Raw genomic sequence first — 14,241 nt, 5'->3', positions numbered from 1 at the left:
CTATGAAATTTCGCAATGATAATAAAGTAGGGTTTTCTTTCTCATTTTTGTCTTTTTGATAAACAGTCCAGAAATCATTAATGTCAAGTACCATATTGAGGTATTCTTTCACAATTTCATCATCACGGATGTCCTAAATATCAGGGCAAATAGGAAATTAGTCAGGACAAGTTACTTTCTTAAAGTCACTTGCCCTGTTGCAATTGGTTGAAAGAATTTTTGAACACCAGAGAAATAAAATTCGACCATTAAAATTTTGAAGTTTACTGTTGATACAAGGGCAGTGTCTCATTTCAAATTCAGAAAAGTGGCCAATAATCCTGAAAATGGCCCAGTGCCAAAGTTCTCTATCCCAGTCTCTGAAGGTTTGCAACAAAATTCTTGAAAATGTGATCTTATATTTTTTTAGTGTTACCCAATGGGAGACATTTGGTGTAACTCAAACCTGTGTTACAAAATAGTGTTCCTGGCTGCTGATTTTATTTATAAATGCAAACATCAATTTGCATTCATCAAGAAAACATTGCAAGAGTAATTAAATAGCTTAAAGTATTAAATAAGAAAACATCTCAAAGTACAGGATAAGAGAAAAAATCTCCAAATATATAAGTAACAAAACAACCTCAAAGTATCAGTTGATACATTTCAAGAACAATGCTCATTAATATGAAAAAAAGTAAAGTATGGCCATTTTGACTTTTTCTATGGTATGGCTATTTTGACTAGGGGTTTGTGGCCATTTTCACGTTTTTTGAGGTCATTTTGACCTGTTCCCATTGTTTGAAGCTCTTTTCCTTAAGATCACAATTATAGATTTTCATATAGTTTTATGACCCAGTGTACCCAGGAAAGTAGTATATATTGGTAATTTAAATTATGATGGTCCGAATTATTTATGATGTCCGACAATTGTGACTGTCTACACGGTTGGGATTTTAAATTTGTTGGATAGTGATGGATAGTTAAGGTCAGTTAAAACATTCTAGAGGTAGTTGTCAAACGGTATAATGATGCATCAGAAATTGATAGATTATAAGAATGTATAGGTGACATTTATCTCCTTTATAATTACTTCAGTTGCATCTTAAAGATCAAATTTAGAATTACTCTATTTTGTCGTAACTGTTGAACTGACCAGCCAGTTCATCCACATGAAATGATGAGCCTTGTATGATAGGAATTGCCGTCAGAATTCTATTGCTGACAATTTCTAATCTGAATCATGTGGTATTGATAAAGAAGAAATTGCAGATCTGTTAACTATAGTAAACACTGAAGATACACATTTGGTCAAAATACCCCCAAATATTTGACTGAAGCTGCACTTTAATATATGAGACACTTATGGTTCCATTAAAACACATGCAGCAAATGTGTAGAATCAGACTAGCAGTTCATGAATACCAGGAAACACCATGAAGATAGTTTAAACAATGCATAGACATGGTTCATTGTAATCAGGGGTAAGTAGGGTAGCCTAGTGGTTAAAGCACTGGCGCATCACATTGAAGACTCGGTTTCAGTTCCCCTCATGGGGACAGTGTGTGAAGTCAATTTTTAGACAATTTCTAATCTGAAACACGTGGTTTGCAGGCATAATAGTGATATTTGTGTATTACATCAGTATAGTACTCTTCCTTTATTAAAGTATATCATGGTTATTTGCTTGTTATTTGTATGGAATTATCTATATCGATAACCACACCTATGAAGAACCTTCCATGTTAGTGGACATTAAATGTTTAGTAAGATAATTATCTAGCAAATAAAGTTCACATAACACTGATGTGATTTTGTATAAAATCTTGATTTTCTCAGCATCATGTGATGGTATTTACGTGTCCACTACACACACAAGAAAAGACCACCATAAATATGCTTTCCAGGCTGCAGTTCACACAAGCTCCTGTTGTATATTGACTGAGAATTGTGTGCATTTTGCTTTGACTGTCCCTTTGTTAGAGCATTTGAAATTACTATTACTTTAAGGAATAAAAAATCTGTGATGTTGCTTAGTGTAATGATGTTTTGGTAACAGTAACATAATAAGACAATGAGTCAGGGATGGCAATTTTCCACAAATGTGCAAATTTAAATGCAAATTAATCAATCCTGGACCCTGTGATTTTCAGCTGAAATCACTTTCACCTGTTGCCATCTCTGATGAATAAGATGGTCATTACCTAGCAATAGAGTATTCAGAACAATGATTAAGACCCCACTTATATTTTGTTTCACTGAAAAATGATAACTATGGCAACATTTTTCAGCCATTCAGACGATTTGTGGAAGTTGGTCGTGTAGCCTATATCGCCTTTGGCGATGACAAAGGAAAACTGGCTGTCATCGTTGATGTGCTGGATCAGAACAGGGTAAGGACTATCACAGTATAGGGGAATCATCCATGTTCATGATGAGCCTTTTATGATAGGAATTGCCGTCAGAATTGTATTGCTGACAATTTCTAATCTGAGGCATGGATGACCAAAGTTCCAGATATCCTCTAACCTAGTAGGAAATAGTAGGAAACTTTTCATTTCTCATGCATCATGTTGAGGTTGATAATTGAATACGTTTAGTATTAAATAGCCATAGTTGGATGTCCGAAGGAGACACGTTCCATTCAAGGACGTCACTGGAAACAGACCACAGTTTCTGACTGTTTTAGAGAAAGTAAATAGCCTCTCAGACATTTCATGATTTAATCTGATGTATGGAACTCCATGCACCTAAATATTGATGCATTATTGCATACCTTTGTTTGTTACATTTTCACAGTGTCTTATTGACGGACCTTGTTCCAACGTGACCCGTAACAGCATCAACTTCAAAGCTCTCCAGCTCACCCCCTTCACGCTAAAGCTTGGCCCCTCTGCCCGCACTGGCACAGTCATGAAGGCATGGAAGAAGGAGGGCATTGACAAGAAGTGGAGTGAAACCACATGGGCCAAGAAACTTGCAAACCAAGAAAAGGTAACTATGGCATGTCAAATGTGACACGCTGCTTTGTCTAAAGACAAACACATTAACATTGGTACAAATCTGATGCCTTCTTCCCACACTGAAACCTGTAAACAGAAGAGCGTATTTCACGACCACAAAGTACAGCCTCATACCTGGACTATCAGTATTGTAAACGGGCAAAAGCAAGATCAAATGGTGGGATGAAATGAACAAAGATGTGAGGTTTTTGTCGGTTTAAACCCATCTTTACCAGCAATTTACAAGCAAGTCATGAAATAATTGATGATTATTGTTTGAAGCAGACTGGAAGTACTAACAGGGTGTTATGGAAATTCTAACTGAAGTGGAATAAGTCTTGTTTACTCGCAGAGGTAGTTTTTAAACTGGGAAGTTAAAGCTCCTACATGAATCTTTAAAATAACATTCATGTTTTTGCTCTTACTGTTTTGTTCTTCCTTCACAGAAGGCCATGTTGTCAGATTTTGACAGATTCAAGTTGATGAAGGCCAAACAAGCTGTAAGTGATTTAACAATATAAGACAGGTATATGGTGCATGTGTAGTAATGATCTGTAAGAGTGTTTCCTTTGTTGTTGTACATGCATATGAAGTTCACTTATTGTTGTTCTTCCTTCTCTTTTTTCAGAGAAACCGTGTGATTAAGGTTGAGTTTGGCAAGTTGAGGAAAGCAGCCAGAAAATCTGCAAAGAAATAACTTGTATATTGTCAATAAAACAAGCTGTGAGACTGTAAAAATGTGTTAATCTTGTGCAAAGAATACATAACAGCATATTCAGCCAGCCACTGGCTGCACTGATGTTATTTGTGACAGGCACTCATTGAATACTAGTTTGGGCAGTCAGTGCAGGCCAGGTTCTTGTACAATCACGTTGACACAACACCAGTATAGGACAAAATTACCTTTTCCATGGTTGCAAAATCTTTGGGTTCCTGAAAGCCTCATGTCACAATCAAATGTGTTGTCATAGGTGGAACCTGCAGAGGTGGTGGTCCTGCATCTAGGCTTCCTGGAGGAGAGGCTCAACAACTCCTTAGTGAAGGGGTGTAGAACATAATCAACTTCATCTGAAAATCTTTGGAACATTATCTTTGAAATAGTAGAATACAAGGGCCCAGGATGATGGGCGGCAGATTGTTTTGGTACCCAAACTGTTAAAGCATTCTGTTGTGCATGAAAGAGCTTGGGTACAGGAAGTAAGTTTCTGGTGTGTCCACAGTAGCCCCAGGCAGGATATTCTTGAAATACTTCTAAAGTCAGCGTAACGCCAAACTTCTTCATTTCTTCATTTGAACATTTTTGGAAAGAATAGGCAAATGGAGGCATCCACAATGACACAAGCTCATGGACACAAGTACAAGTACATGAGAGTACAAGTGTTCTTTTATTTCAAGAATTTTACCCATAGTGCAATACTTACCTCGTGAAGAAACACAGAAAGGAGAAAAGGAACGTACTTTAATGTGTTCCCATCTTTGTTTCATTGAGTATATTTTTAGGTGGGCTGGGAATAACATGCTGAGGTGATTTGTATATAATCATATTTGAGGAAACCTGACAATGTAACAATTAGACATCAAGAGCTTTCTGAAGTTTGTCTATACATTATGTTTAATATTCTTGTTTGAAAAAATATGTCTCAAGTAAAAGACACTAACAATACATTCCCTTGCATGCTGCCTTTGCATAGATGCAAGCTGGTTTTGAACTGAACTAAATGTGGGATCCTAACTTGCAAATAAGTAGGTGTGTGCATTGTGTAGCACACAAGTGACAGAAATATGCACTAAGAATGTGACTGCAGCATTGTTTGAACATTTGCTTGGATGATGGCTGTCAACATAACATTGATTCACCTAAAAAGGCAATGGCAAACACACTTGAACAACCAGAAAACACCCTGTTTTCTGCGCTGGTGACATAAGAAACATTTGTACTAAGAATATCTCCAAACTGAATTATGAAGCTTGTGATTGTATGCATTCTTGCGTGACTGCAGTGTACGGACGTTACTACAATGACAGGTACAACGAGGCACTCGTAAAATGACTTCGTAACGACAGCCTATGAGTTACTGCTAATAAAAAATAATTTTATTGAGGAAAACGACAGATACGCCTATAACGTTAAATGATTCACACATGCTATGCACTTGTCTCTGCCAGACTCTGGTCTGCGATCCACGCACAGTAGGAGTGTTCGAGACAAACATGCACTTCGGCATTTTTTCCAGACAACATGGCATATTATATGTTTGTGACAAGCACGTTTGAAAACAAGCTAGTGATCAAAACAGAATGATGGTCGTCTCATGTAGTGTTTATTTTTTTATATTTCTAAATACCAGCCAATCATATTTCATTATTGTATCTATAGCTGAATGACATGCATGTCTGTGACGTCACAAAAACCTGACGTCATCGTTTGTGTGCGCATAGAAGCGTCTGTATCTCTGCCATTTAGTTGTGTATGTCGTGAAGACAGCAGTTATGTCAAGCAACCTGACAGAAGGGACCCGTATGTCCCTTTATGGCAAGTCTTACCTCAGTCCAGATGCCAAGGCTGGGTTGTGGAAAAATGTCCTCAGCGTATGTATATTGTATGCGGATTTGGATTACTATGTGTTTAGTTTCCCCGTGGTATGTCCACATAAATACTTAGAGATACTAAGAACCATGTTTTTGCCATCCTCGATGTGTTATGGAAAAAACAACGTTGGGCCAACTATGAATGCTGTCTGGGTCTGGGTCTTAGTCCCTGTATGTTGCACAGTCAGGATGTGAGTTTTACACTTGAGGCAATCGGTTGGTAAGAGTTCCATCATCAAAAACCAGAATTGCACTTGGTTGACACATGTCATCGTATCTCAGTTGCTAGTACGATGTGTATGTTGTTACTCACCGGATTGTCTGGTCTAGACTCGATTATTTACAGACCACCGCCACATTGCTGGAATATTGCCGAGAGCGGCGTTAAACTACAATCAATCAATCCATACATTTGAAACGTGTCGGAAATGTCTGTAATACGATACAAGCTGGTGTTCTGATAAACATGAGATACACGTTTTTAGTGTTATGTTCCCTCAGAGATACGGGTACATACGGCGTCACCACCTGTCCATCAAGGGAGACGGGTCTGAGTTATTCACTGGTGAAACTCGCTACAGCCAGGAGATGCTAGACAAACTGAAGACCAGCTGCTACGGTCTTCGGACTCGTACGACCACGGTATGACACATTTTACTGAAATACATGTAAAATGATGAGTTAAAGAGAATACTAACGTTTTTTTCTATTATGGAGACACCCGACAGTTAATGAGCAGAAGAGGGTACCACGTGACATGACGTCATCTGTGCCTAATGCCGATTGCTTCCTCTTTGGTAACATTTGACAACTTGATTGTGACCATATAGATTCCGAGGCAGTGAAAGATGTTCCCAGTATCATTTTTGACCTAGATGTCAGACAGCACAATACATCATGCAAGAGAAGATGAAAAAGAACATGCGAATCCCTCGGAACGGAGATACCACTTGATTTACTTGAATTCAATTCATTTATTCGGTAGTTGGGTCATGTAGGTCATAGTACAACTGGTTGTGACGACATAGCCGTAACACGTGACAGGAAGAGTATATGTGCATCTTCATGATGAAGAAAACACATGTTTCATAAACATTGCGACAGAAGTTATGGTTTGGATATTGATATGATGTAAATATTTTGTTAGGAGATCCCATACCTTTCACTAGGGAGACAACATAGGGAGGGAGAGGAAACTCTTCGAAAAGCCCCTGAACGTATGCCGCGGGTCGTTATGTAACCAGTGTATCCAATATGGCGGCAGCTTAGTATTTAAGTTTGAGCCCGGTTTATTTTCAACAGATGATTACATTCGCTGATTGTTGTGACAACTGAAATCCTACATGTAGAGGATAAGTTAACTGTTTTGTCACCTCCGTTTTAGTCAAGTAATTGGTATTAGTGTCAGTATTCAGCACATAGGAAACATTAAGGTCATCAAGGATTAAGCTCACCAGCAGTTGAAGCTTTTCAGCAATCCAGGCAAGCCCATGCGAAGGTTCTACCAAATCAAAACTACCCTCCGGGATAGAAATATCAGAGTTATTTGGAGAACAGTGTGAATGCTGATGAGACACACCAGAGGAAGACTGGGTACCAGTCGATACAATGGGAGCTGCATTCGATGTAGTCGAAGGTTGACACTGATTCCATGCCACTGTAATAGCCCGAAGCATAGTATTCAAATCTGGCCCCTGTGAGGAACGCTGATTAGGGTTCCACGATTCGGGTAAAACTGTTGTCCCAGTCGTATGACCTGAAGAATCAATGTGACGTGATGGAGAACGATGGTCCCTTGTACTATACCTGTGCCTGGGTCGGGAGCTAGTTGGAAATTCACCACGCCGAATCAGTTCACCAGGCCGTATCAACTCACCAGATCGATTTAATTCACCTGGGCGAATCAGTTCACCTTGTAGAGAGATATGTGAACGGCTCGGTTCACCTTTTCGTGATGACTCACCGTTCTCGTTCACTTCACCGCTCAGTTTCACCTAGTCATTCCGAGGTGAGTGAGTTTAGTTTTACGCCGCACTCTGCAATATTCCAGCTATATGGCGGCGGTCGGTAAATAATCGACTCTGGACCATCTGACAATCCAGTGATCAACAACATGAGCATCGATCTGCGCCATTGGAAACCGATGACATGTGTCAACCAAGTCAACGAGCCTGACCACCCGATCCCGTTAGTCGCCCCTTACGACAAGCTGAGTTGCCCTTTATGGCAAACGTGGGTTGCTGAAGGCCTATTCTACCTCGGGACCTTCACGGGTCCATTACGAGGTGGTTTCTCGTACCATGTCTTCTGGGAGAATTGATTCACGAGATCGAATCGATTCATCTAACTGAACCATTTCGCCTCAAAACTTTGGTTCGACTGCACATCCCAACTTTACTGCTTCATCAGGTCGAAGTGGTTCACATCTTCGTTCTGGGAGTGCTTCCCAGACTGGATCACTTCGGCATTCAGATTCAAGGTCATCCACTCGGAGTGGTTTGTCAGATTCTTCCAATCGATCTAGATCTTCAGATCGAATTAGGTCATCCCATCCTTCTGTCTCAAAGAATCGACATGCTACGGTTCGTGTGGTTTCACCGCTCGCATATAAGAAGACTTGTGATATTCTCTATGCTGCGCAACCCCATTTGCCTGTGGTTGCAGCAAATCGGTGACGTATGATTAACACCCGGATGGATCGAAATGAACCACTGCAAACGCATCTGCGTTACCTTTTTGAGTGAGTGAGTGGGCTCGGTTTTACGCCGCACTCAGCAATATATGGCGGCGGTCTGTAAATAATCGAGTTTGGCCCAGACAATCCAGTGATCAACAGCTTGAGCACTGATCTATGCAACTGGGAACTGATGACATGTGTCAACCAGGTGGGCGAGCCTGACCACCCGCTCCCGTTAGCCACCTCTTACGACATGTATATACGCCTTTTGGGGTAAACATGAGTTGCTCAAGACCTATTTTACCCCGGATCTCCACGGGTTTTCTTTTTTGAAGCGTGTATTTTGTGATAAAGAAACTTTTATGATCTTTGTCCGATCTTCACTAGGTTCCAATCCCCACATGGATAAAATGTGAGATGAACATTTCTGGTGTTCAGTTCAGGTTTTCAGTGAAAATTTGAAGTTATTCAAGGAAGTGTAGATCAGCGAAAAAGAAAGATACATGAACGAAATATTTTTGTGGAGCAATGCATTGCTATCTTGTCCATATTTCACGAGAATAACAGTCATCACAGTCACTATTGCTGTCCACCATGTGGTGTTGAAGTCAGTACCTCGTATGACCACCCCCGGCTGGTACCACTGCCTGACACCTCCTGGGTACAGGTCGAATCAGTCGTTGGATGTTTTGTTGTGGAATCCTTCTCCATTCCTCCTGCAGCATGTGGAACAACTGTTGAAGAGTCTGTGGTGGATTACGACGTCGACGTACCCGTCTATCGATCTGATCCCAAAGGTGTTAGATTGGGTTTAGATCCGGGGATCTAGAGGGCCAGGGGAGGGTATTGGCGTTGCTATTGGCCACGGTGGCACTGCTGTGTGGGGCCTGGCGTTGTCCTGTTGGAAGAGCTGCCGTTGACGGTCAACAAGGTGAAGGACGTGCGGACGGAGAATCTGGTCGATGTACAAGTTCCGATCTACGAGTGTATGAGATCGCTCCCAGTGTCATAACACTTTCCACCGAATCTGCCCACCTTTCTGATGCAGTTAGGAGCAAAACGTTCCCGACGTCGCCTGAAGACACGGTCTCTACCATAACGTCGCCTGAGGAGATAACGGGATTCATCGTGAAACCATATGCGCCTCCAGTTTGCCATGTTCCATGCCAGCACCGTGTTACACCATCTCACTCGTCGACCTCGATGTTGTCCTGTCAAGGAGGGGGCAACTTTTGGACGTTTGGCACGTATTCCTACTTCTCGGAGACGGTTCCTGATTGTCCCGGGCAGTACGATGGCGGTCACGTAGGTGGGTTACCCGGATGTGCCGAACTTGGGCAGATGTGGTGAATCTAGGTCTTCTGATCTTTGACGGTCACTTGTCGAATTTGTTTGACGAAATCGATCCCATAATCGAGTTATTGTGCTGGGATGAACGTTGGAGATCCTTACCACCTCACTCTTTGATTCGCCAGCCTGCAGTCGTCTAATTGCCTGATTTCAATCGGCAGCGTCGAGACGTCCCATTTTCGTGTACAGTACTTGCAAAGATCGTGAATTTGTGAGATTCATTTGGGCCTTTTATAGTCACATGCAGTACTCATTCCTCGCACGTCAGATACAATCATCGTGCCTGATATTCGTGTTCCATGACATCCACGCGCATCATGACAATCCTGATTGGTAAAACCGTTCAAAAACATTTTGGGTTGCGTTATGTCAAGCATGATAAAAAACATTCCTGAAACAATGTGCAACCCTAAAAAAATGTTTTAGTTTACATATGTGTACACAATTGTAAGCATCAGTTTTTAATCTCATTTTGCGTTTCATTTTGCGTTTCTTTCTTTCTTTTTTCTTTTCTTTTTTTTTTTTAAGAGTGTATGCTGTTGGTAAAGTCTTTCATCCTAATGTACTTAGATAGCATCTTTATAGGTACTTCCAGATCTTGTGTTAGACATGGTACGGCTATGTGTAAGGAGATCAACAATGATATCATTCCAACTATGAGGCAACTTGTTGGCCACATACAACAACACCGTCGTCTCGTTAACAGGCAGACGTGCACGACAACATCTACGACAGGCTGTTTCACCAGAAGGAGGGATTCGACTGCAAGTTACACCGAGACGACAGGAGGCACATCCTAGAGATAGGCAGAGCTGTTCACGAAGAGGTACGTACACAGGTCCTACGGTGGGCTGACCTCCCCATTTGAATATCCTATTCCTGTTTCCTTATATGATTACTGGTGGCACCAAAAACAGATGCATGTTTCAGAAACCACGATGGATCCCTGTGAAAAAAGAAAAAGCGAGAAATTCACTGAATGATTGGTTGAAGACGCAGTACGACTTACTAGAGTAAAATTGTGTGATCAGCTGCATCTAATACATGTTCAAAACCGTGGTGTTTAGTTAATTTAGTTAATTTTCATGACTAAATATCTGACTATAATTGACGTTTGCAGTGTCAATTCTTCATGTTTCAGGAAACCAAACGAGCATGCCCCATGCAGTCGTCATCAGAATATGGCAGAAGACTTCACGCTCCGCTTGAGCCTTTTGACCGCAAGAGGGCGCGAATAGATCACGTGGTAAAAGGTTTCTATTACCCACGTGGCACCGGGCTGCCGCCAGTTGAGTCATGAACACTTTGTACCCATCCCATATAAATCATGAATCTTTTCACTGAAATTAGTTAGCTTGTATGTTTGATTGTGTGTCTTCTTCAAAGGAAGATATTCAACTTCTTTTTAGAGGTATAAAATGAGTCAACCATCAGTTACGATTTGTTTGACTGGCATTTTTAGAAGTTGATGAGTAATAAGAAAGTAAATTTCTTCATGGATAACAACTTCTATATTCCATATGATGCGACGTTTCCGTATGATGTGACAATAAGAGGAAGCCAATGGTATGTGAAGCCGAAACAAACTATACGTGACTGATAAGGTAGTTAGTAATGATGGCTGGAGTGCTTATGTGCTTATAACTGTTGTTTTTGTCACTTCATTGTATGCAGATGGGATGAGATATCCCTGATCTCTGTTGATTGAGGGCTTGTGTCTCCAGATTTGCACTGCCTCTGCACGTTTTCTTTTGGTGAGGTCCTGTTTTGGGGGTTTTTTTGTTTTGTTTTGTTTTTTGGGGGGTTTTGGGGGGTTTTTTTTGTTTTGTTTTTGTTTTTGATAATATTTCTACATTGTCCCAAATATTGTTGTGATTGGGACATTTGATGATGTGGTATGATATTGCTGATTTTCGATCTGATTTTGTCATAGATGATAAGTGTTCTTTGATTCTGATATTTATGGGCCAGGAGATTTCACCAACACATGCCTCGCTACTGTCACAGCTGATTTTGTAGATGACACCTTTGGGTAGTTGATGTTGTTTTGAGATGTTTCTGCCATTAGCTTTCAGCAGGGTTTTCAGTGGTGTAGAACAGGTTTCGATGCCTGCTTGTTGATTTAGGAGACGGCTGATGTGGTAGGAGGTTTTTCCAATGAAGGGCAAAGAGATGCGAATAGGTGCTGGTTCAGGTTTGTATGTGGCCTGTTTTCGTTTTGTGTGAAGTGTGGAGTTGATGATTTTATCAACTATCTTTGACGGGTAGTGGTTGAACATGGTGAAAACATGGCGGAGGTGCTCTATTTACGCAGTAGAACTGTTGGAGGAGGGGTTTATGGCCCGTCTAGTGAGGATGGTTTTCAAGGGGTGGTTGGAGTCGAAATGAATGTATCGGTCAGAGTGGGTTAGCTTTCTATAGGCTCTGGTTTCGATCTTGTTATCTGGGGTTATCTGGTTACAAGGACATCTAGAAAGGGAAGTTGACTATTTGTTCTGTTTCGAAAGTGAGCTGGATCCGGGATTGCTGTGGAGGTGTTGTAGCTGGGTCTTGAAGTAGGTTGATTATTGTCACATCATTACCACCATCCATTGTTTTTGTTGTTAATCCCTTTGATTCAGTTGTGATTGCTTTATCCCTGTTAATATATATGTCTGTTCTTTGCTGTATTACTTCACTCTTGCTTGACGACGGTGTAAGTAGGATCCATACCGAAACACCGTATCATATGTAATAAAGAGGTTGGCATCCATGAAGAAACTTACTTTCCCACCAGTTATGTATTTCGTATTGTTTTAGTGAGTTACATGCATTGGATTCGCGCTGATGCTGAGTTGTGTCCCTTAGTTGTGGCAAGATGTTTGGACTTTGGTTCTACTATGATCCTTATCCTGGCAACACCTATGAGTACAGCTAGGTTTCCACAAAGTACCACCTATCACTGTAGCGGTATTTCCCACGTTATTACGATGCCGTAAGATGCCAAGTCGGCCCGTCAGCAACCACAGGGACTTGTATCGCTTAGAAACAGCGCTCGAAAGACATATATGTGTATAGACCCTACCCTAGTACTATATAAAAGGAAAGGGATGTAACGAAGAGACCACCTCCTGTTCGATCAAAGTTACACGTCACCAGGTAAAATATTTTTAAGGCAACGTCGAGGCCAACGGATCGAACGCCAGATGATTTCCCTACAAAACGAGCCATAAATGGTCACAATCGGATCTTTATTTCAAAAGTTATACGCCACGAATCATCGAAAACAGCTACCTCCGCAATTTCACGCCAAAATCATGGCTCACCAAATACGGCGAAAACTCACCTTTTAAATTAGTTTATTAATTCCAGACACGTTGACAGCACCAGCACTGGGCTGGATTCGATCGGCTGCGGCATTCCGTGGGTTAGAAAACTTATTGCAACATCTACATGTCATATTCTTGATAGTAAGCAAACATTTTCACCAAAATCGCTGGCAAACCTACTCACTTGTCGGCCATAAGTGATCTTGACCTTCAAATAACTGAACAGATCCGGGCCATCCGATTGGTGGGAAATAAAATATACAGTGGCAGATGGCCCGAGTCTGTTTGCGCGAAATTCCAGGCCATGACATCTTACTCAATCCCCAAAATAATCTTCCCGAGAAAGGCTCAAAACTGTTGTCATTTGTCAGCCAAAGAGTGGACTGTGTGGCTGCCGCTGCTGCTGTAGGCTTCAGAGAATATGAGAGATCACGTGACCGAGAGTGACAGTAAAAGTTGTTAGGTTCATCTCATTATTTTGAAGCATCAAAGTTCATATAAAGAAATGACAGCACTGTTGACGAGCCTTACTCCATCTGATTCCAGTGAATTCTCAAGGCGCTATGCTTTGTCTTCTATCCAGAACTGTATGGTGTGTAACTGTTTTTGTTCGATCGTCATAACAAAGAGATGATTTCATATATAGTATGTGAAGGTAAATGGGGTCTTGTGTGAGCTGGTTCATTTGCTGATACGCTGAAGGCTCATTGTGTGTACATAAAGATGATCTGTTTAATGGACATTTTAGAAGTATGGCGAGTCACAAGAAAGTAAGATTCTTTATGGGTAGCAACTTCTTTTATTGTACTTGATGCGTCGTTTCAGCATGGATTCACATACTGTTGTCAAACAAAAACATATAAACTAGAAGAAGTTGTTATCCATAAAGAATGTATATAGAGATGTTGGGTTTTGTAAATACATATTCTGTGAATTTGCGTTCGATCCCATCAAAATTCATCTCAGTAGAGATGGTGAACTACTGCATGGCTGGAAACTGTCATTCGTCCAAGTACAAAACAGGACTTGAAACTAAGAAACGTTTGCACCAGTTTCCATCAGAGCCAGGCATCCGAGGAAAATGGATGTAGTTTGTTTGCAACCCACAGGTATAAAAACATGTCATATGTACATGTATCACACCTGCCTGATTACATAATGTGGCAGACAAGACTCGGGTGCACGAGTCATAAATCAATTTATTTTGTTTATGGCGTATAGCCTGATAGGTGTTACGTTCAAATTGCATATGGTCAATGATTGAAGCTGTGTATTGCATATTGTCTTTAGCAGACAGGCAGGGAGACATATAGGTGTCAAAAAGCAGACATTGAGT

The 14,241-nt window shown here is 40.9% G+C and overlaps 2 protein-coding genes across 2 annotated transcripts in view; both read left to right on the top strand.

The window, feature by feature from the left end:
* The first annotated feature begins 326 nt into the window (after positions 1-326).
* LOC137257430 (large ribosomal subunit protein eL14-like) overlaps positions 327-14,241 on the top strand; it is a 125,361-nt gene continuing 111,446 nt past the window's right edge. Inside the window, exons 1-5 of the mRNA XM_067794762.1 lie at positions 327-365; positions 2,271-2,372; positions 2,779-2,973; positions 3,428-3,481; positions 3,610-3,696. Of these exons, the coding sequence (XP_067650863.1) occupies positions 327-365; positions 2,271-2,372; positions 2,779-2,973; positions 3,428-3,481; positions 3,610-3,678 (459 nt within the window). The 3' untranslated portion in view covers positions 3,679-3,696. The remainder of the gene's footprint in view (positions 366-2,270; positions 2,373-2,778; positions 2,974-3,427; positions 3,482-3,609; positions 3,697-14,241) is intronic.
* LOC137258989 (uncharacterized) lies at positions 5,472-10,897 on the top strand. The gene is made up of 4 exons (XM_067796689.1): positions 5,472-5,570; positions 6,072-6,212; positions 10,304-10,423; positions 10,739-10,897. Exons 1-4 carry the CDS (start codon positions 5,472-5,474, stop codon positions 10,895-10,897), a joined length of 519 nt encoding a protein of 172 aa, XP_067652790.1.

Source organism: Haliotis asinina, chromosome 12, assembly GCF_037392515.1.
Source record: "Haliotis asinina isolate JCU_RB_2024 chromosome 12, JCU_Hal_asi_v2, whole genome shotgun sequence".
In the NCBI taxonomy this organism is placed as follows: domain Eukaryota; kingdom Metazoa; phylum Mollusca; class Gastropoda; order Lepetellida; family Haliotidae; genus Haliotis; species Haliotis asinina.
This window is presented reverse-complemented; position numbering and strand designations above follow the sequence as displayed.